At 44.6% G+C, this 23,972-nt stretch overlaps 1 protein-coding gene across 4 annotated transcripts in view; it reads right to left on the bottom strand.

Moving 5' to 3' along the window:
• The window catches only part of slc38a5b (solute carrier family 38 member 5b), a 41,299-nt gene that overhangs the window by 5,699 nt on the left and 11,628 nt on the right, over window positions 1-23,972 (bottom strand). For all 4 annotated transcript variants that reach the window (XM_034142935.1, XM_034142945.1, XM_034142950.1 and 1 more), the window contains 7 exons: window positions 6,034-6,107; window positions 5,655-5,747; window positions 5,400-5,481; window positions 4,496-4,578; window positions 3,131-3,189; window positions 515-631; window positions 348-427 (listed from right to left, as the gene is read on the bottom strand). In XM_034142935.1, coding sequence (XP_033998826.1) covers window positions 348-427; window positions 515-631; window positions 3,131-3,189; window positions 4,496-4,578; window positions 5,400-5,481; window positions 5,655-5,747; window positions 6,034-6,107 — 588 coding nt within the window. The remainder of the gene's footprint in view (window positions 1-347; window positions 428-514; window positions 632-3,130; window positions 3,190-4,495; window positions 4,579-5,399; window positions 5,482-5,654; window positions 5,748-6,033; window positions 6,108-23,972) is intronic.

Below are 23,972 nucleotides of genomic sequence, written 5' to 3'. Positions count from 1 at the left end.
AGTGAAGCATGGCTATTGAAAACGTTTCTTTTAAGAAAATAATATATACAAATCTGAAAATGAAGCTGTAAACTACTGTCCATGTTAGACATTTTAGGTATACTTATTTAAAAAAATTATATAAATATATAAACGGTATTTTTCCATCAACTTCCGATGGCACAAAACCACAAAAATTGGACCCAAGGTGTTTGGAAAATATTATTTCAATTTTGAGCATCATCAACTCCTGCACCTTTAAAAGGCAGGAAAGGGTATGAACCAAAGAGTATTCCCTTTTGACTCTCACAGGCATGAATGTTTTTTCATGCACACTGTATGTGAATATCAGGAAGTGTGCATCGTACTTGCTGAGTTCGGTGTAGATGGGAAGCACTTCAGGGTGACAAACAAAAGCAAATGCCAGGATGGGGATGGTATACGCCGTCTTTAAATCAAATAACACAGCAACTTCATAAACTCCCTGTGAAATATGATGCACCCACTAATAGTTCCAGATCATAAACTCTCTGACCTCTTGATTGATGGTGAAGTATTTGGCAGTGCATGTGTCCTCCAGGAAGACTGCGTTCACAGAGTGGTTGCCAAACACTTCCAGAGGGCATGCGATTTTGAACTTCTTATAGATGACCTGATGTGGTAGATAAAGAGAGTTTGAGGAGGGAGAACAAATGCTATCTTTCTTGCCTTTGGTTACTAAAGAAAATACATGTTGGTACTATTTGGAATCTCCCTAAAATATTGTAGTTGGTATTTTAGCTCTTCGTCTCTATATCTCCGTTGTTGTTATATTGAGTTTTTGCACATGGCACTTAATGATTACCTTTACCTAAGTTCATTCGTTAGCAAAAAGGCAAACAGGCCTTCCATTCCACATCCATGCTCCACTATGCCCCCCAGCTAGTCTCTAACTGTGTGCAGGGAGTGTACAGTGGCTCAAACAGTCTGCTGGTGCTGGTGGTTGATTAGCAGAGAGACTGAACCAAACCAGTGAAATTGTGGACAGTGAGGAATGGGTTTGAAACTTTAAAGGTGCGTTCACACCGGACAACATCACAGTTTTGAAGATACAGGGCTTATCTCCATGTAGATACTAATAACAACAAAATAAACATATTTTGACGTGAAATAATTGTAATGCACGTATCAAACTGGTGCCGAAATAACAGCATACTGATACCAGTTAGTAAAAACCATGAACCAATGCTTTGACTGTGCTAACAAGAAATGGATTTACACCTTTAGTCTTTTACGTAACAAACAGTCATTTAATCCATTGTTCATAGCTGTTATGCTTTTAACAAACTGTTGTCCATCATTGATGACCCCACCCCCCCTCTCCACCTGTAGCTGGACAGACAGATAACCCCCCCACCCTCTCCACCTGCAGCTGGACAGACAGATACCCCCCCCACCCTCTCCACGTGCAGCTAGACTTTAAAGTGATAAACATCAATGCCTCACTAATTATAATACAAATATAAAAAACTAAAATATAAGATGTTAATGCTCTGTCTCTGTGTGGGAAGAACACAACCTTATATGAAATATGATAATAACAGCTGAATCCAGGTAAACGTGCTCCTCCTGGTGGATATATTCACCAGTGCTACTGATTTCCACACACGGAGTACAAGTCGCCCTGAGTTCACCAAGTCATAGCTGGAGATTTGGAGAACAAATCATTTCTCCAGCACCACAGTAAACATAGGAATAAAGTAATACACTGATAGGCAAGGCAAGGCAAGGCAAGGCAAGTTTATTTATATAGCACCTTTCAACACAAGGTAATTCAAAGTGCTTTACAAAAATGGAAGACATTTTAAAAATGGCATTTAAAATCAGTCATTAAAAAGGAAAGATAATAAAATAAACATTAAAAGAAAAAATACATGGATAAAAGTTAAAAGTTACAGTGCAGTTTAAGATGTGAATAGTTCAATTAAAAGCAGCGGCAAAAAGAAAAGTCTTCAGCCTGGATTTAAAAGTAGTAAGAGTTGCAGCGGACCTGCAGGTTTCTGGGAGTTTGTTCCAGATATTCGGAGCATAATAACTGAATGCTGCTTTACCATGTTTAGTTCTGACTCTGGGGACAGAAAGTTGACCAGTCCCTGAAGACCTGAGGGTTCTGGATGGTTCATAATTTAGCAGTAGGTCAGACATGTATTTTGGGCCTAAACCATTCAAAGCTTTATAAACCAGCAACAATATTTTGAAATCTATTCTTTGACACACAGGAAGCCAGTGTAAAGACTTCAGAACAGGAGTGATGTGATCCACTTTCTTAGTGTTAGTGAGGACTCGAGCAGCGGCGTTCTGAATTAGCTGCAGCTTTCTAATAGATTTTTTAGTGAGGCCTGTAAAGACACCATTGCAGTAGTCGAGTCTACTGAAGATAAAAGCATGGACAAGTTTTTCCAAATCCTGCTGTGACATTAGTCCTTTAATCCTAGATATGTTCTTTAGGTGATAGTAGGCTGATTTAGTAACTGTTTTAATGTGACTGTTGAAACTCAGGTCAGAGTCCATGACTACACCTAGATTTCTGGCTTTATCTGTTGTTTTGAACATTGCAGACTGAAGCTCAGCGCTAACTTTTATACGTTCTGCCTTGGCTCCAAAAACCATTACCTCAGTTTTATCTTTGTTTAATTGGAGAAAGTTCTGACACATCCAGTCATTGATTTGTTCAATGCACTTACTCAGTGTTTGAATTGGAGCATAATCTCCTGGTGAAATTGTTACGTAAATTTGTGTGTCATCCGCATAGCTATGGTAACTTATTTTGTTGTTTTTCATTATCTGAGCCAGTGGTAGCATGTAGATGTTAAAGAGAAGAGGCCCCAAGATGGAGCCTTGAGGTACCCCACATGTCATATTTGTCAACTCAGATGTGTATTTACCTATAGAAATAAAGTTTTTTCTGTCCTTTAAGTAGGACTCAAACCAATTTAGAACTGTTGCCGAAAGTCCCACCCAGTTTTCTAGTCGGTCTAGTAATATGTTGTGGTCAACAGTGTCAAATGCAGCACTGAGATCTAATAATACTAACACTGAAGTTCTGCCACTGTCTGTGTTTAAGTGGATGTCATTGAAGACCTTTACAAGATGATACTACCCCCAGACTCACCGCAGACAGGAAGAAGACCATGCAGGAGATAGAGAAGCCACTTGTGTAACCCAGATACCCTGCAGTGAGCAAGAAGACAACTCTCAGACACAACTGAGAAAATACATACAATATAGTATAGGCCAGGGTTGTCCAAGCTTTTGGGGGGGGGGCAACCGGGGAAAATAGGAAGGGTTTACTTCTTGTTATGCAGATAAGTTATTGGGCTTTTTTGATCAAATAACATTTGTTGGAAAATATTATCATCAAAAAAAGTGGCTTATTAACACATGAATACTGTGTCATATATGTTTAGATATATTTAAGAAGAACATTATAAGTAGGGATGTCCCGATCCGATCACGTGATCGGGGATCGGAGCCGATCACGTGATTTTCACGTGATCGGGGATCGGGAGAAAAAAATCGGGGATCGGATTTTTTACACAATTACACAACATCATGTATGTGTTGCTTCTTTTGGGCTTGTTTTCATAGACCTGGTTGCTTATTTCTCTCAAATCTGGCAACAGAGTGGGCAGGGCGCAGTGTCTAATAGTAGCAGTAAGCTAACAAGAGGCTACGTTCAGCTGGTGACTCGGGAGTCGGGACAGAGAAAATGTCAGGAGTTTGGAAGTATTATAAAATTGAAAGCGAAGGCAGTGTAACAGCCAGATGCAATGTTTGCAAGGCGGAGGTTCCGCGTGGTGGAAAGAACAGATCTACGTTCAACATGACCAATCTAATACAAACACCACCAACAACAACACGACGAGTACACAGCGGCCACTCAGGTAACGGCACTGAAACAACCGACACTTTCAGAGACTTTTAAAAGGAAAGAGAAACTACCCCAGAACAGTGAAAAGGCCAAAAAAATAACAGCCAAGATAGCTGAATTCATCGCGTTGGATGACCAGCCGTTATCTGTTACCTTTTTTTTCCTCTTAATGCATTGCATAAAGATCGGATCGGGAAAAATCGGTATCGGCAGATTGTCAAAATCAAATGATCGGAATCGGATCGGGAGCAAAAAAAGGTGATCGGGACATCCCTAATTATAAGTGAAGCACGAGTTTCAGGTGTGGGTCATATTTCATTATACTTTTACAATTAGCTGAGGGCCAATTCAAATGGACCTGGGCCGTAGTTTGGAAACCCCTGCTGGAGGCGCTCTGTTACAAAAGTGTGAGTTATGTTAGTGAAACAGATTTTATGCAGTTTGATTTTCCTTTGGCTTCTCTGAGTCCTATTGGAGAGCAGCATCTATCATTTGTCTCCTTATGAGTTAGGTTAAGTTCTGTCAAAGACTTAAATGAAGTGATGTCTTGTTTCAACAAGCTGTCTGAGGAGTTTTAGTATGATAAGATGAAGGGATGTGGCATACCCAGGTGTTTCATCAGGGCCAGTGGGAAGATGATGCAGATGGAGACGATCATGATGAGGTAGTTTCCATTCATGTACCATTCCCTAGTGGCAGAACAAATGATATCCCACACAGTTAGGCATACACACAAATAGTTGGCTGGAATCGATCCTTGGAAATTGTGGTTGTGGTGCATGCACGGTAACCATTTGCTCTGTGTCAGTTCTCTTTTAGAATCACCATTTTTGTTCAGTCTGTCCCAGGGGGCAGGATGTTGAATAAAGACTTCTGATCTGCTATTTTACAAACCTCAACAAGTTACTGCAATAGGAGACTTTGCTTACAGACTTGGCTGATGGCATGGTAACACACAAGAACGTTACTAAATTATTAATTTTGAAGAATGCAATCTGTGATGCCTGCAGACTTAAAAGTATACTGTATAAGCTCTTAAAAATAGGCCAGACTTCCAGACTGCTCCAGTAACAAAGGGAGGCCGGCTCTGAGAACTATTTCAGGCTGTCAATCACTTGCCATACTCCTCTCCCCCCGTACTTCCTGTGCTGAGGTTTTACATTATATTTCATTATGTCAGCTGACTGAACTTGTCAATAGAGCACCAAATGTAAATGTATTTCCAGCTGAGAATAGTACTCTTCAAATGCACTATTTCCTACTGTTAAATAACTTTTGTTAAAAATGATTAATTCATTGGAAAATTCCACTATGCATATTTGTTTTAGGTGTTCATAGATGAACTTTTCAATAGGAACCAATGGGCTTGAAACTGAGAGCCAGAAGGTCAGAAAGCATTAAGAGATTGACATGGGGTTTGTATTCTCTAGGTATCTCTAATTGGGCAGGGGAAACTTTTATTAAATGTAATTAAAAAATGTGTTTATTTCAGTGTTGTAGGCCTACTCACCCAGAGCTGGATGTCTGGTCAAGAAAGGCTTGGATGACCAGCGGTAGCTCAGATTTGACGATGAACAGGTAGCTGGACATGGCTGCACAGGAGGAGACAGTGGGAAGAAGAGTGATTATTAGTCTATACGGCCAGATGGATTTGTTTACTTTTATTTATTTAATCATTTCAAACACTGATGTTTTGGCACATTTGGTTCTGTTGGCAAAGATTTCAATAATGACACATGCTGTAGGCTTTATACAAGTGTCTTACCTCCAATGTTATGAAGCGTGATGGCGATCCCTGCTACAATCTTCCCTGGATGACCAAAAGCTCTCAGGCCCAGCTGCTCATAGGCACGAATACCTGCAGAGAGACACAACAGGAAGTGAACTGCTTAACGCTTTGGAACAAATAAGGAAATAGCCTAAAGACCTGAGTATTGCAAAGCAATGATGAAGATGCAGAAATCTTAAATACAATTATGTGTGTGTGTGTGTGTGTGTGTGTGTGTGTGTGTGTGTGTGTGTGTGTGTGTGTGTGTGTGTGTGTGTGTGTGTGTGTGTGTGTGTGTGTGTGTGTGTGTGTGTGTGTGTGTGTGTGTGTGTGTGTGTGTGTGTGTGCGTTTGTGTGTGTGTGTGTGTGTCCTCACCCACAACTCCAGCACTGCGCAGCAGCAGATGGACAGAATAACAGGACAGGCAGGCGATGCATGTCAGCAGGATCCTGTAGAACACAAACAGGAATGTCATTAATGTCTAACCTAACATATGGATTAGTTTTAGTATTGTGTGTGTATTGTACAGCCTTGGGGCAGCATTTAGAAAGAACTACTAAGACCTCTAAGCTCCAGAGAATCCTCCACATGTGTCAAATCCTGATATGCCTTCATGTTTGTTCATGTGTTGTGTTGGTTGTGTTTCACTGAGTTGTATTGCTGTTATCTTTTGTACTAAAGTTAATGATTAGGTTATAGGTATTAGCATTGCACACACAGTCGCATGCCGGCTCACCATCTTCCCTATCCGGCACGATTTTAATATCCATGTTATGATCTCACATAATCCGTGCCATTAAACATGACACACTTACAGCCTTCCCTTTACTTATCTGGAACACAGCACAATCGTTTATTTAGTTTATTCAATGAAACCATGTATAATAGACTACAATAACTGGCTATGATTTCTTAAAAGGTGGGGCCACAAGGAGGGGATTTTTCATAAATCATTAATTAATCACATTAATAACAGGCGTAGCTCTGTTAGCAATAATACTTTTTTATGCAATATTAACTTTCAGAATGAATTGGTGAAAGCATAGTGTTGAAAATTGTAGAGAACATTTATTTGTTCCTCAAAATGCAAATCATTCCTTTTTGAGATGTTTGATTAATATAACATCTTGAGACTTCAATATTGTTATTTTAAGATTTTACCATTTCTGCTCGCTTACAAGTTGACATGTCTGTCCAGCTTTTGAATAGCATGTAGGGATGGGTATCGTTAAGGTTTTAACGGTACTACTACTTTTATCGATACCGCTTATCGGTCCGGTCTTTTAACGGTACTCTTATCGGTTCTTTTGGAGAGAAAAATTAGGTAAACTAACTATATGTTGTATGTCAGGGACTACGGATGGAAATTAGCTCAAAGCTAAAATCCGGCATATTTACACTTGAAGCATTATTTGTCTAAAGTGTTCATTAATGTGCATTGTCCCTATTCAAATAAACAATTAAATGAAAATTAACAAATTGTGAACAAAACTAACATTGCTTTTTATTTAAATGAAATACATAATAGTTCACATCAACAGAAACAACAACGTTTTAACAAATCATATTAAATAATCTGATGACAGAACTGTGAACAGAATGGCTGAAACTTTAACAAACTAAATAACTCAGTTCCCTCTAATCATTAACCCATGTTTGAATCATTGAGTTAGCTCCGTGTGTTGCTGCTAGCATACATAATATACCTGACGTGGAAACGTTACTCGTGGATGGGGCTACAGAGCTACTAGAGAGACAGTCGAACCCGGTGCATTTCTCCGTCTGAACGTGGTGCACTTTTGCAAGATGTTTAGACAAATTGCTCGTGTTACCGCCCTGACATGCTAAACTCTTATTGCACTTTAGGCAACGAGCGAGACGGGTAAAGTTTAACCACACCTCGGAGCGCGTTCTCTCCGCCATCTCCTCCGTGTGTGTGTGTGTGTGTGTGTTGCTGCATGTAGCAGCTGCGTGTGTGTAAACTGCCCCGCCCCCTCGCACACAGGCGGGGGAGAGAGATCTCTCATCTGGATTGGAGAGATCGAAAATACAAAAAATGACGCATTTTGCAGTCTTTTTGCGTATTAGAAACGGAGTTGGCGACACTAAAACTGCAATATAATGTTTGTGTAGCAATAATACACATGACATTTTTTAGATGTCTCCCGTACCGATAAAAAGACCGATAACGTCGGAGCTTAACGGTACCACGGTCTTTAATAATTCAGCCCCGGGGCCCGTTTAATACCGGGGCTCGGTACCCATCCCTAATAGCATGTATCTAATGTAACCCCATCCAGCTATAAAGAAATCCTATTTTAAGTGCTCCTTTAAATAAGTTCAGTGTGCCTCTGGCCTGAACACACAGAAGAGAGCTTGTACTCTGATGTTACTGCCCTCAGCCTGCGTTATAAATAGAGCCTGCAGCCCTGTGAAATCAGTTATTTACATGGCTGTGACCGGCACGTGTTCCAGTCAAATCCAGAACCGTCCTCCGACTTCTACTGCCTTGCATCTCAGTTATTGCATGCTGTTATTTACAACTATCTCATGTAAACATGCAATGAATTTTTCTGAGCCACTCTTCAGCAGGAAACCACTCCCCATACTGAGGCAACCTCACAGTGAATGGTTAGAGTTCTGAGCTTCACTCAAAGGTGTCTGCCAACGAGCCAACAATTTGATTTGGTTGTAACTAGACAACCTGTTGAGTCTCACCCTCCATTCTACACTATAGTACTGCGCCTCAAACGGCGAGTGCAGGAAAGAAATAGAATCTGAAAAGTTGTGATGCACCTACTAAATCCAAAGACCTGTTGTCAACCTTGGTTTGGATTTGCCACATGTCTTCTAGAGCAAGGCAGAATTGTAAAGAGTAGCATATTCCCCTAAGAGTGAATGCTTGTATTCTACATGAAGATCAGAAAGCTAGCAAAAAAAGCTAAGCGCTATTTACAAGACCTGCACTGGGAGCACCAAGAGGTCACAGCATGTGCCCCAAAACCTCAACGTCCTGGGTTCTACCCTTCAGACCTTTGTGGCATGCTAAACCCCTCTCACGTTTGGGATATTTTTTTTTTAAATCCCCTGGAGCAGGGAGAGGAGCTGTGGATTATTGTTATTGATTAATGCATCAATGTTTCTTCAGGCCCTGACACACCAGGCAGTCACCAGAGAACTCGCCGACGCCGACTGTTGCGTCGCCGTGTTCTCCTGCGTCTTGGCCATGTGTCACACTGGAACACACCGCAAAGACTTCAGCCTTACCAGCAGGCGGCGGTAGTGTGTATTCGTCATTCAAAATAGGCAACAACCGGAAGACAGAGAAGAAGAACAGACCGCGTGATATAAACAAACAACAAATAGCGTGTGCGTTCCATTTTCACTCTCGCCCATCGAAAACATGTTTCGTGCGGTACTGGAGCTATCAGCCATTGGAGTGTTGCTTGTGGAAGACATTCTCAAGCAACAGTCTCTCAAGAGGCGGAAGCGAAGAATTAGGAGAAACCGCACTAAATGGGTGAAATCATGGATACTACAGCGAGAAGCTCATGGGGCTTTCCCGAACCTGTGTTGAGAGCTGGAGTTAAATGAAATGCCAGATTTCAGATATTTTCCTCAAGCTTTGGTAAAGTGTATTCTTTGAATGCAGATTTGGGTTCTGCCCGCTCTGTATTAATGTCATGTGGATTTTCCTGTCATGTTGACAGGTTATCATCATGTAGGCGTTGATAAAAGCTCATTCTAATGTTGTGTTATGTGTGTATGAAGGTACGAAATAAAGTTTTGCATTGCCTATCCTGCTATTTGTGTTTATTCTTTTAATCACACAGCGATAAGAAACAATAACAATGTGCCTACATAACTGTCAGTTGCAGCCCTAGCATTAGTATTGGTTATAGTAACAGCTACAACATTAAAATACTTCTAGGCAGATTGAGGAGGATAATGGGAGAATGAACAGAGGGGCAGAAACATCCATCTGAATAATAATAATAACTTTATTTGTATAGCACCTTTCATACAGGGGATTGCAGTTCAAAGTGCTTTACATCAGTAAGAAATAAGACATAACATCAGTGTAAAACAAGCAGCAAGAGCAAAGCATAAAGTGGGATAAAATAATGCAGATATATTATATATATATATATATATATATATATATATATATAGTAATCCCAACAGGCCACCTTGTTTATGGTTAGACAGTTTTAGTAGAATATAAAATACATGAATGATGAAATGAGCACATAAAGTGCAGACATACTATAAAATCACAGTTAATAGACCTGCATCTGATGATCGCAGTGTTCTGGCGGGTGTGTAGTTTATTGAGTCAGCAATGTAGTAATGTATGTAATGTAATAATGGCCACTTCTTGCTAAATTTACATTTCCATGTGATGCTTTTATCCGAGGCGACTCACAATAGGTAAATGAACAGCAGTAGACAGTATCTCATTTACTTAGACACTGTACTTAAGGACAATGTTGAGGTACTTGAGACTAATCCTGCAACTTTATACTGACAAATAAACCGATGAGATGAAAATGAATAGCCGTCTGTTCTGTGCCTTCTTAAAACGTTTGTTTACGTCCCTCACTTCCGTTTCGCTTCTCATTCGCTAGCTGAACAGCCAATCAGAGTGGTTTCTTGGTCCGACTGCCTGTTGCCGCCGCATGGCCGATTCAACATGTTGAATCGGCCATGCGTCGGCCATGAAAGGCCAAATAAGGCGTGTCACGGCCGACGGTTCGGGACACACCAAATTGAGTTTGGGCGACAGGGCACGCTTCGTCGTCTGACTAACGAAGATGGCCGATTTTGGCCTGGTGTGTCAGGGCCTTTAGGATCAAAAACACTAAACTCACAACTTAAAATGAAAGCGTTTAGTTCATTTAATAAAAGAGCACATGTTCAATGTGAAAAGTGACAGTAGATATAGATTAGTTGCAATTATAATTTTTTTTTTTTTTTTTAACACCTTGATTTTCAGGGGGGGCGCGGGACTCCGTTGGCGGGGCGCAGCGCCCCTCCAAGACAATGGTAGGGGAAACACTGCCTGTGTTCCCAGAGAACCTGGGGGACTTGTAGTTCCTACAGCCTCTGAAAGTAGAATGGGAGCCAGAGTTCTCAAACTCCTCTTCTGTGGAAGCAGCTACCAGTTTGGGAGGCAGACACTGTGAACACATGTGAGAGGAGGGTGAACACGTCTAACGCTTGGAGTCAGGGCATGTTCAGGCTTGCCTTAAACCACATGCTGCTATAGGCAGTGAGGTATGATCTGGACCTGCTCCAGTGGTGTAACTAAGTACATTTACTCAAGTACTTTACTTAAAGTGGACCTATTATGCTATATTGGAAAAATATATTGTAGGGCCATACCTATTCAAAACATGTCTGTGAAGTTTTTTGCTTAAAATACCAAACAGATCACCCATTGTAGCCATGCCTCATACTGCTCACACCCCTCTTTTGCAGCCCTGTTAGAGAAACGCGGATTTTGGGTCCTTAGCTTTAGCTAATGCCTGATCAGAATTCTACCGGAGATAAAGTTAAATTCTGCTGTGATAAAACGCCATCCTGTTCTAAACCACATCAAGGATTATTTCTGAAACAGTATGGAGCTCAAATGCTTTTTCTCTTGCGGGTTTACCACAAGGTGAGTTCCTTTTTATATTTCCTGCTTTTTAAACACATGTGCTCTACACAGTACCGGTTAGCTCTGAGTGTTAGCGAGGCTTGCTCATGTAAACAAAGACGAGATTACGTCCAAAACACGTCAGGCATTGTTTCTGATAGCAATTTTCTGTGGGTCCGCTGTCGATTTGACGTCAGATCGGCAGCAAATCTGTATCCACTCGTTGTACCCCTGTTTAAAAAAAATGTGGGTACGGAGGAAAAGAGAGAGGGTTTTATTTTCTGACGCTGCGTGAGTTCCCCGACGCACCGGGGACACATATTTATGTATAAAAGACATCACAAAGTGCATTTTGCATGATAGGTCCCCTTTAAGTACAATTTTGAGGTATTTGTACTTTCCTTGAGTATTTCCATTTTATGTTACTTTGTACGTCCACTCCACTACAATTCAGAGGTAAATGGTGTACTTTTACTCCACTACATGTGTAGTACTTACAGTTTCTTTGCTGATATAGATTAATGATACAAAATATAATCAGACTTTAGTTCCACCTGGAGTAAATTCACAAGCTACCCTGCAGTATACAAAGTCATTCAAACTAGCTGCACCTTTACCAGCTTTGAGAACACTTTAATGATCAATCATTATAAAACATATCATATATATTATTCTGAAATGGACCAATCTGCACAATGACTACATATATTTTGATGCTAATACTTTTCTACTCGATTGCAGGACTTTTACTTGAGTAATTCTACACTCTGGTACTTCTACTTTTACTTAAGTACAAGATCTGACTACTTCTTCCATCTCTGCAAAACCTTTATAGCCTACTCTGTGGTATTTCCCTCTGTGGTAGAAGAAGTACTCAGATATTTACATAAAAGAACAGCTAAATGTACATAAAATGTAGTACAAGAAGTACAAGATGTAGTACAAGAAGTACAAGATGTGAGTACAGCTGAGAGGATCATCCGTGCCTCACTCCCATCACTCCTGGACATTTAGAACACCCGCCTCACCCGCGGAGCACTCAGCATTGTGGGTGACCCCGCCCATCCCTCCACCTGCCTCTTCACCCTCCTGCCTTCAGGGAGGAGGTTCCGCAGCCTGAGGTCGAGCACCACCCGACTAAAGAAGAGTTTTTTACACCAGGCTGTCAGGAGGCTGAACTCTCTCCCTTCCCTCCCCCCTGCCCCCACTGGACTTTAACACCCCCACAAACTCAGACACTCAAATCCAATTCCAGCACCAGACACTTTTTGCACTAATGTACATTCCCAAAGATATTGAAGTGACTGTTATTTTGTATATATATTGATTGTTGTGTTTTTTTGTATCTTAATGTGTGCACATGTTTAAATGTGTCTGTTGATTGTGTATATAGCAGCGACGTGCAGTCAGGGGAGGCAGAGCCTCACCTGTCATACTCCAATGTAACGGAAAAACAACTAAAGAAAAACTAAATAGTAATAATAATAAAATGTCTCCACTGATCTGTGTTGTAAGTGTGATTTATGTATGATTCCAATCGCTTTTTATAGTCAAAATCAGCAAATTTGCCGAGCGATGAGAAGTGAGGCAGGGACGAGCTCTGCCTCTCGTAAACCCACAGTAACTTGCTGGAGCACGGGCACTAATTTAGCGCGGGCACTTATTTTGTGAGTGCGCTCAAGCCAGTTACTGTGGGGTAAGGTGAGGCACAGATGAGCTCTGCCTCACCTCAGAATGCGTCACCCCACAGAAACTGGCTGGAAAGCGGGCCCTAAGCGCATGCCTGTTACCATCTCACTGTAGGTCACCAATGTAATGTTTGTAGATCCCTTTATTATATTTATCCTCGCCATCCATAGTCTCTAAATAACTTATTTCACGTATATATGATATTTAGGCCCGCTGGTCTCATCATACAACGGCAATGAAAAAAGCACCAGGGGAGGCAGCCATAACCTCTGCCGCACTGAAGGGGGCGCACGTGAGCCCACAGGTTCTTGTTGCTACTGTAATTCTACGCAGAGACGGTAGACGCAATTTCACGCAAACAACAAACTAGACTTTTGAAACTACAGGAAAATAAGGAGGACTTTTACAAAAAAGTAATAGAGATTGTTGTCCAGAAGGATAGCATGGACTTCATCTTCAAGTCAAGGTAAGACCATGCACATTTGTAATGAAAATGGGATCTTACTAAGAAAGAACAATCCAATATTTAGATTTTGGGTATCCTTTTGTTGAACGGTCTGTTTAAAATGAATCGAAGCATCAGACTAAAAAAGCTTTTGAAAATAACCGAATATTTCGATTAAGGTCAAAATATAATATTTGTAAATCTGACTCAGTGAGTCAGTGCCTCACCAGCCATGAACCTCACCGCACGTCACTGGTATATAGGATATACATATTTTATACATATTTGTATTTTTATATTAGGGATTGTGGGAAACGGCATTTTAATCTCTCTGTCTGTACACACAAACTGAAAGATTGACAATAAAGTTGACTTTGACTTGATTACTTCTCCGACCTCTGACTTGCTCTATATTTATCATAAGATACATTTACTCCTGTTTTGTTTGGTGTCATGGATATAAAAATTGCCTTGACTTGATTTGACCCTCTGTCCCAAAGTGTGTGTTTGTGGTAAGGCAAGGCAAGGCAATTTATTTGTATAGCACAATTCATTCAGTGATGCAATTCAAAGTAGGGCTGTGCGATTATGGCAAAAATCATAATCACGATTATTTTGGTCAATAATTGATATCACGATTATTATATACGATTATTCATTGACTTTGAAAACATCCATTTATTGAACTTTAAAACAAATACAAATAATAATTTGAACAGTATCTTTTTAACTGTTGATTACCCTGAACGTATAATTCAACTGAAAAACCAATACAAAAATAAATTAAATAAATGATAAATATATATTTACATTTAAATAAATAATATCAAAATAATAAATACCAATAAACAAGATCATCAAATATTTTAGAGCGCACTTCTACAAGCTACTAAACATATGTAAATATGATAAATAAAAATAAATTAGACAAAAATAAATTAGATCAAATATGTTGCAGTGCACTGTCACAACCTAGCAAAGCAAAATAATTGTTTTTTTCGATTATGTTGTTTTCGTAATTGTGGCAGGCCAAAATCGTAATTGCGATTAAAATACGATTAATTGCACAGCCCTAATTCAAAGTGCTTTACAGGATCAAACTGATAAAAACATAATTCATTTTAATATGGTCAAAGTGAGTGAATTACAAAAACACACAAAACAATTAAAAGAAAGAAAAGCATGTTTAACAGTTCAAGAAATAGAAAATTAAAAAGCCACGTTAAAAATAAATGTTTTTAGACCTGATTTAGTGCTAGCCATTCTCAGATGTTCTGGGAGTTTGTTCCATGCATTAGGAGCATAAATGCAGAAAGCTGCTTCCCCACGCTTTGATCTCACAAATGGAACAGTGAGCTGGCCTGCGCCTGAAGACCTGAGGGGTCTGCTGGGTTCGTACCGCTGAAGGAGGTCCTTGATATATTTGGGTTCTAGCCCGTTTAGTGCTTTATATGTGTGCAATAAAATCTTAAAATCAATTATATCACTCACTGGAAGCCAATGCAGCGATCTCAGCACTGGAGTGATGTGATCTGTTTTTTTTTGTGGGTTAACACTCTGGCAGCAGCATTTTGAATTAGTTGTAGTTGACGGAGTGATTTTTTTGTGAGGCCTGTGAAGATGCTGTTGCAGTAGTCAAGCTTGCTAAAAACAATTTTTTTCAAGGTGCTGCTTGGACATAAGGTCTTTAATACGCGAGATATTTTTTAGATGGTAGTAGGCTGATCTGTTGATTGCCCTGATGTGGCTGTTAAAATTTAGGTCAGAGTCTAAAATTATACCTAGGTTTCTTGCTTGACTTTTGGGTTCGAGTGATAGTGATACCAAGTGTGCAGTGACTTTAACTCTCTCTTCTTTGGTTCCAAAAACAATTACTTCGTTTTTTTTCGTATTGAGCTGTAAGAAATTACAGCACATCCAGTCATGTATTTGTTTTATACATGTGATCAATAAATCAGTAGGATTCATCTATAGAAAGTGATATATAGATTTGGGTGTCATCCGCGTAATTATGATATGAAATGTTGTTATTTTTCATTATTTGAGCAAGTGGCAGCATGTACAAGTTGAATAGAAGAGGCCCGAGGATCGACCCCTGGGGAACTCCACATGTCATTTTGGTTCTGTCAGATGTACAGCTACCAATGGAAACAAAATACTCTCGGTCTTCAACATAGGAGTTAAACCATTTTAGGAAAATGCCAGACAGACCAGCACATTTCTCTAGTCTTTCTATTAAAATATTGTGATCTACGGTGTCCAACGCCGCACTGAGGTCCAATAAAACTATAACTGTGGATTTCCCACAGTCGGTATTAAAATGAATGTCATTTAAAATCCTTAATAAAACCGTCTCTGTGCTGTGACAAGACCTAAAACCAGATTGGAAGGTGTCTAAAATATTATTGGAAGTCAACAAACGGTTAAGTTGTAGGTAGACAACCTTTTCAATTATTTTGCTTAAAAATGGTACATTTGAAATTGGCCTGTAATTACTGATTGTCAGCGTATCGAGGGTGTTCTTTTTTTAGCAGTGGCTTAATAACGATAGTTACGTCTGTAACTACGGTTCTATGAGTCCCGGATGACCGCCAGAGGCGGTGCTTTTAGCACTGGATATGTCCATCGTGCGCATGCGCAGTACGAGTACCAATATCAACAAAGTCACCTGTGACCCACGTGACACCGGCTATATCAGCCCGTGTCATCAGAGGATCTGTTCCCAGAATCTTCTCGCGAGCACACAAGAATTCTGAGTGACAGGAAACTCTGGCGGTCATCCGGGACTCATAGAACCGTAGTTACAGACGTAACTATCGTTCTATTTCGTCCCTACTGACCGCCAGAGGCGGTGCTTTTAGCACTGGATGACTTATACCAACCATGTCATGAAGAAACCAAATACTCACCTAGCTGGAAGCAGCGGAGCTTGGCAACAGGACCACGCCCAAATGATGGGGAGTGGCGACATTGACCCGGTAGAACCTGGTGAATGTGCCAGAAGACGCCCAAGACGCCGCGGCGCAGATGGTCTCCAGGGGCACTCCTCTCAGGGCGGCCCAAGACGTTGAGACGCTCCTTGTAGAGTGGCATCTCACCCCTGATGGCAGGGGGCGGCCACTGGCCCCATAGGCATGTGCGATTGTATCAACAACCCAGTGGGACAGCCGCTGCTTGGAGAGAGCACAACCCTTCCTAATGCCGCCATGGCAAACGAAGAGCTGCTCTGACTGCCGTACACAGGCCGTAGCATCGACATACGCTCTCAGGGCACGCACAGGGCACAGCAACTCGGGCGTGCGGCTCTCCTGTGGGACGTTAAAGCGTGCCAGCTGGATGGGCCGATTGGAGTGGGCAAGTGGAAGCACCTTGGGCAGGAATGCCACATTCGGCCAGAGGGCAACACCCGAGCCATCGGAGTTCCACCTCAAGCATGTATCGCTCACGGAGAGGGCATGCAACTCCCCAACTCGCTTCCCTGAGGTTATGGCAAGCAGAAATGCTGCCTTCAAGGACAGCCACTTAAGCCCCACCTGGGCCAGGGGCTCGAAGGGAGGAGATGATAGGGCATCTAGCACTAGGGGCAGGTCCCAAGCCAGAGCCCTCGGGGTACTAGGGGGACGATGCCGTAAGGCCCCTCTCAGGAAGAGGGACACCGACCTGTGGCGCCCCGCCGTGGCGCCGTCGACCCCGACATGTTGGGCAGAGATAGCAGCCGTATATACCTTCAAAGTGGAGTGAGAACGTCCACTATCCAGAAGGGACTGCAGGAACTCCAGAATGGTGGCCACAGAGCAATGCCCCGGATTCTCAGCCTTACCCAAACACCAGTGGGAGAAGAGCTTCCATTTGCACTCGTACTGTGCTCGAGTGGATGGTGCTCTGGCATTCAGGATAGTTTCCCTGACCGATGCCGAAAAAGCGCTCAACAGTGGGTTGGGCCCCGCAGAGGCCAAGCCCAAAGCTGGAGGCGGTGAGGGTCGGGATGCCAGATCTGACCCCTGAGCTGTGACAGAAGGTCCTTCCTGTCGGGGAGGCGCCATGGTGGGCCGCAGCAGAGACTGCGTAGCAGTGGGAACCAAACTCTCCCCGGCCAGCGGGGGGCGACCAGAAGGAGCCTGTGCCCCTGAGTAAGGACCCTCTGAAGCGTCTGTAATAACAGCGGCTGCGGCGGGAAGGCGTACAGGAGACTGTCTGGCCAGTCGTGTGCCAGAGCATCCTGCCCCATTGGGCTGGTCACCTCTGCCCAGGAGAACCAGAGGGGGCAGTGCCTCGACTCCTCCGAGGCAAAGAGGTCCACCTCGGCCCTGCCGAAAAGGCTCCAGATTGTCTCCACCACTTCTGGGTGAAGCCTCCACTCCCCTGGTGGAGGTTTGTGCCGAGAGAGGAAATCTGCCACCTGATTTTGGTCCCCTGGTAGAAAGACTGCCCGCAGGCTGGCCAAGCGGGGAGACGCCCAAGACAAGAGGCTCTGTGAAACCCGGAGCAGCTGTGCGGACCTGGTGCCCCCCTGGTGGTTGATCTGGGAAACCGCGGACATGTTGTCCGAACGAACAAGCACATGCCTGTCCGTCAGTTGGGGTAAAAAGTGCCTGAGCGCAAGCAGCACAGCGCGAAGCTCTAGCACGTTGATGTGATATGCACCTTCCTGGGCAGACCACAGACCCTGAACAGTCCTGCCCTGCCACACAGCACCCCACCCTGAGAGACATGCATCTACAGTGACAGTCTCCCGGCGGGATGGGATGGCGCCCATGGGCGCTCCCATCAGAAGATAGGCCCTGTTTCTCCAGCAGTGACAGAGAGTGAAGGCACTGGCGCGACACCCTGACCCTCCTGTGCCTGTGCCACTTGGCGTCCATGTGAAGGCTGTTCAGCCATATCTGCATAGGGCGCAGCGACAGCAGACCTAAGGGCACAACGGCTGAGGCAGCCGTCAGTCTGCCCAAGAGCCGGAGGAACTGAATGTAAGGCACATTCTTGCCCAGCCTGAAGATGGGGAGAAGGTGGGAAATGTCGTCCACACGACGAGGTGTTAGGCAAGCCCTCATGGCGACCGAGTCTAGGACCAACCCCAGGTAAGTGACCCATTGGGAGGGGACCAGGCAGCTCTTCCCGGTGTTTACTGTCAGGCCCAACCGGGCTACGTGACATAAGAGGCGCGCCGTATCCTGGGCCACTTGGGACCGGGACGGCGCACAAACCAGCCAGTCGTCTAGGTACGGCAGGACCTTCATGCCCTGTGCCTGCAGGGGTGCGAGAGCTGCCGCCACGACCCTGGTAAACACCCTTGGAGAGAGGGAGAGACCGAAGGGAAGCACCCGGAACTGATAATGCTGGTCCTGAAAGGCAAACCTCAGGAACTTCCGGTGGTGGGACGCAATCGGCACGTGGAAGTAGGCGTCCCTTAAGTCCACGGTTGTGAACCACTCTCCCTGTGTGACAACACGGAGGGTGTCTGCTGTGGTCAGCATGTGGAAAGGCAGCACCTTCAGGAATCTGTTGATTCCTCTGAGGTCCAGTACTGGACGAAATCCGCCGACTTTCTTGCTCACCAGAAAGTACACCGAGTAGAACCCCCCGGACTGAAGCAGGGGGTCCACTGGCTCGATTGCGCCCTTGGCCAAGAGGACGGACAGCTGGGCCAGAGCTAAGGCCTTCGCCAGCTGCTCCAAACAGCTCCCCTGGTTCGACCGGCACGCCGCGGAGGACACTCCTACATGTCTCCGTTAGTGGTGACTGAGCCAGCCAAACCTGGCGTCGAGTCTGCACCAGTAGGGACATAACTCGTCCCAATTCCCTAGTCATTAGGGCAAAGGCCTGCAGTGAAGCGTCACTGAGGCCCAGCAAAGAAGGCTCAGCCGGAGCCTGCTGCAGAGAGGCGGAGGCGGCCAGCATTAGATGGGAGAGAGAGTTCCCGATACGACCCATGCGTGCCGCTGCGTCGTAGGCCTTACAGAGCAGTTCGTCAGTGACCCTGCACTGAGGCAGAGGGCACCTGGCATCAGGCCTTAGGGCCTCATCAGGAGCCAGAATCAGGGAGGCGATGGCAGGCTCGATGGGTGGCATGCGACCCAGCCCCACCCTCGCCGGATCCTGCATGGCAGCCAGGGTCCGGCCATCAGAGCTGAAGCGGGAGAGGGCCTTGGTGTCTCTCCAGCATGCATGGAGCTCCCTCAGGTACTCCTCCGAAGGAGGAACAGTGAGGGGGACAGGGGTAGGGCTACGCCTGAAGAAGGCGCTAGCCTGAGCCGCGTCGGCCTGCGGAACAGGAAGCTGCAAGTGTGCCAGGGCCGCACGAATAATGGCCGCCATGGAGGCGTCCTCCACGCCCTGCAGAGAGCCCTGAGCAGAGGAGTGGGAAGCCTCCCCGGGAGTGAGCGGGGCCTCGTCCTCCACCTCTTCGTTGAAGAGGTTAGCCGAGGCCGCTAGTGACATGGCATCCTCATGCAGAGGTGCGGCAACCGAAGGAGGGGCAGGCGGCAAGCCAGCAGCCCCTATACCGGCCCCTGGTTGAAGGGCTAAGAGGAGCGACTTCATCATGTCCATGTCGGCGGCTAACCGATCCACCTTAGAGGACAGCCTGTTAGGGGGCGAACCCGTAGCCATCGCTCCCTCGGGTCGCCGGGAACGGCCAAACTGACCTAGGGGAAGATGCGACAAGGAGAGGTGTCCGTTGGCTGCTGCCAGACGCTCCACCTCTGCGACTCTGGCCGCTCTAAGCGCCCAAGGCATGCAGCTACAGTTCATGCAGGCGTCCTGCGTGAGACCCTCCCTCAAATGCTCGAGACCAAGGCAAGAGGGGCAGCGGTCGTGGCCATCCTCGGGCTCGAGAGAAGCCATACAGGCGCTACATGGATGAGCCATCATGTAGGTAGCCGGATGCAGCGTAACCGGGAGCGGGGTGCGAGAACACAGCCTTCACCAGTTACCTGCTGAACGGAAGGAGTAGAGCCCTGCTCCTACTCGCCAAACACGAGAGGGGTGTAATGGGGTACACCCGCGTTACTTAGCAGAGGGAGCGGGGAGCGAGAGCACTGCCTTCACCTAGCTAAGTAAATGAAAGTGCAAAGCTACTAGCAGAGGGAGCGGGGAGCGAGAGCACTGCCTTCACCTAGCTGAGTAAACGAAGCACGGAGCTACCAGCAGAGGGAGCGGGGAGCGAGAGCACTGCCTTCACCTAGCTGAGTAAACGAAAGCGCGAAGCTACTAGCAGAGGGAGCGGGGAGCGAGAGCACTGCCTTCACCTAGCTAAGTAAACGAAGCACAGAGCTACCAAATAAGGAAGCTTAACAGGGCAGCTAGCCAGCCGGCTGCTGCTCACAGTCAAGGAACACTCTTACCAGGAGCGGGGGTAAAAACACTGCCTTCACTGGTTGAGTAAAATAGCGAAACAAGCTAAGGAAACTGCTTCTAAAGAAAAAACAGCACGGGTAATCCGGTGCTTACCTCAAGCGTCAGCCAAAGTGGCTGACCAGGCAGGACACAGTTAGGCTGAGCCGCGCTACTGCTAACTAGCTAAACAAGAGGACACAACACAAGCTGGAACTCAGGATGCTAATGATAGCTTGGCGCAACGCCGCGCTATCAGAAAAGTACAGAGAGCGCAACAAGGGCAACTCCTTGGAGAGGGGGCGGAAATGTTACCGTCACCAGAAAGTTCAAGCCAGGTAGCAACCAAGACAGAAATCAGGACAACCTAGCTGGGAGAGGGAGTGGAAACACTGCCGTCACCGACCAAGCCGACACCAACCTGTCCGTTGAAGTTTTCTGCGCAGCCGGCCGCAGCTCCTGGAGGACGGGTAATCCCGCGGCTCCGACTGGATCAGTCGCGAAGCTACACGCAGCCAGCTGGATGCAGAGAAATCCTTAAATCCAAACGTTCCAACTGAACGCTGTAGGCTACAATAGTGTAGCCACGGTACTCTCGCGCAGCGAGAAGATGAAAGGAGCAGATCCTCTGATGACACGGGCTGATATAGCCGGTGTCACGTGGGTCACAGGTGACTTTGTTGATATTGGTACTCGTACTGCGCATGCGCACGATGGACATATCCAGTGCTAAAAGCACCGCCTCTGGCGGTCAGTAGGGACGAAATAGAACTGCAGTTTTCAAGCCCTTAGGGAAGTCACCTGAATGGAGTGACATGTTCACAATCTGCAGTACATATGAGGCAATATAACAATAGACACTTTTAAAAAAGTTAAGCAGAAGTACCCGTATGTGCGCTCAGAGAGCATGCGCAGTTGAGTTGCCCCTTAAGCCCGCCCCCCGAGCTCCCACTCTCGGCTCACTAGAATGAATGGAGAGAGAAAATAAATCTAGATTCGGCTTTTAGTGCATTTTACAACTTAAGCCCTGAGCCTGTTTTTCAGGTCTCAGGCTCGAAAATGACATTCCCAGAACAAATGACTATATCTTCCCTTTTAAAAGGGGTAAATGCATAATCTTTTTTCTCAAAGCAATGATAAACCTGTGAGTTGGATGTAGAAAAGTCAGAATCAATATAGATTTTTTTTATTTTAAAGTAAATTCAGATTGAACATAGTAAAAAAATGTAAATGATAGTGTCCGTCCAAACATTTTTTTTTACTTATAGTGAAAACCACCCTTGAAGGATGGGATAGTAGACTAAAAGCTTTAGGAATCCAAACTATAACATATAATAAGTACCCTGTATCAAGATTGATGCAAAACAAGTGAAATGTGACCTTTTTAGAGAGATTTAGAAGAAAAAAACCCACTTCTGGGGTCATTTGGGTGCATTTTCCATATCTCTGCCCCCCCTCGTTCGATTTTGATGATTGACATCTCTTTTTAACCGTTAGAGCCAATAGAATCGAGGGGAAGTTCCTAAAATCCATCTAAACATTACCCATTGGTGAGTACTGCGCAGCCAGAATGCCCCGGAACCGGAAGCTGCGATACACTCTGGTGGCTACCATTAGCAGCTAATATAAAATCTCCGATTTTTAAATAAAAATTGAATTATGGATTATCAATAATTTTTTCAAAGTGACAGACACATTGGATTAACCTATGGATTAACCTTCAGCCGCGTTTTTCTCGTTTGAATGCCATTGAACACGACTTTTTATCAGAAACCAACAGCTAAGGTAATGGCGCATTTCCACTAAAGCGCGGAGCTCGCTTTAAGCGTGCCGAGCCGTGCGGGGCCCGTTTTTGGTAGCGTTTCCACTTAGCGTAGTACCGGCTAGCGGGTACTATTTCACAGTTTTTCTGGCCCCATAAAATCGAGGTTCTTTCCGGGCCAACAACCAGGCTGAGTCGGGCTAAGTATGCTAAACTAGAGAGAGAATCGCTGGCAAGGGGGCTGCAACTACAACAATATGAACATATTTGACCGTGATTTAATTGTAATACACGTTTCAAAATGATGCCGAAGTAACAACATACTGATACCGGTTAGTAAAAACCATGAATTAATGCTTTGACAAGTCTGCAGACAGACGGCAGGCGAAAAACCTTTTAAAATGCGTGTTGTCTAAATGGAGATCGGCTAAGCTAACGCAGAATATGCTCTGACGGTCCACACTCACAACAACGGCCTATACAGACATAAATAAACCAGCAACTGTATTCGCCAATGACACAGACAGTCTGTGGTTTGTACTTGTTTAACTTTTGTCTAGTTTCTGAACATATATGAGGAGCTGTGAGCTTGAGTGCTAACAGCTAACAGCTGATGTTGTTTTTCTGGGGTTCTCATTGAAGATGACGTCACGGCTCGGCCTACACTGCGTTACTATAGATACTACCCCAGTTCCTAAACTGTAATGGAAGCGCAGCATTAAAGTGAGCCGGGCCTAACAAGGCCTAACGAGGCCTAGCCATACCGAGCGAGGCCGTGTAGTGGAAATGCGCCATGAGAGATGTCCCGTGAATGCTCCGTGATGCTACGTGTTGTGATGTCTGTGTTTGCTTCCCCTGTCGCAAATTCTGATCGCTCAGTGATGATACCAATACCTATAGAATCTGGAATCTCAGCTTTTATCGGATATCTTGTATGTGCAGTTACGATAAGTAATAAGGGTATTTTTACCTTGAGTTCTGTGCTATGTGCGTTAGCATTTTTTCGCTCAGGGCTAATTTAGACGCTTCTTGTGAGACTTGTGCTTTGTTTCGGTAAAAATGGTTCATATCTTCAGTTAGCTGAGTTTCTAACCGTTAAGTCAGTATGACACATTAATAGGTTTTTAAATACTAAAAAGCCCTGAGACACAGTTTCGTGAAAAAACTACCCGCCAGACCCGGATTAGGGTCCTCTCGGGTTTAACAGGTTAAGGACCGAATGATTCTAATAAGGGCTATAAAATAGTTGATACTGGGTAGTTTATTTAGTTAAAAAAAAATTATCCACCGATTTACAGACGTCTCTTTCCCCATGTTAGTCAATGGGAAAAAGGCTTTCTGGGCCCAGTGACGTCACGGACTGATACGGAAGTTGCAGTTCCGCCGTTTGGAGACAACGAATATTGGGCACAGACTCCGGCGCACTTCCTGGGGGCTTGAGGTCA

This window comes from Trematomus bernacchii, unplaced genomic scaffold (assembly GCF_902827165.1).
Source record: "Trematomus bernacchii unplaced genomic scaffold, fTreBer1.1, whole genome shotgun sequence".
Taxonomy (NCBI): domain Eukaryota; kingdom Metazoa; phylum Chordata; class Actinopteri; order Perciformes; family Nototheniidae; genus Trematomus; species Trematomus bernacchii.
Note: the sequence above shows the minus strand (reverse complement) of the source record. Positions and strands in the feature narration are given on the sequence as shown.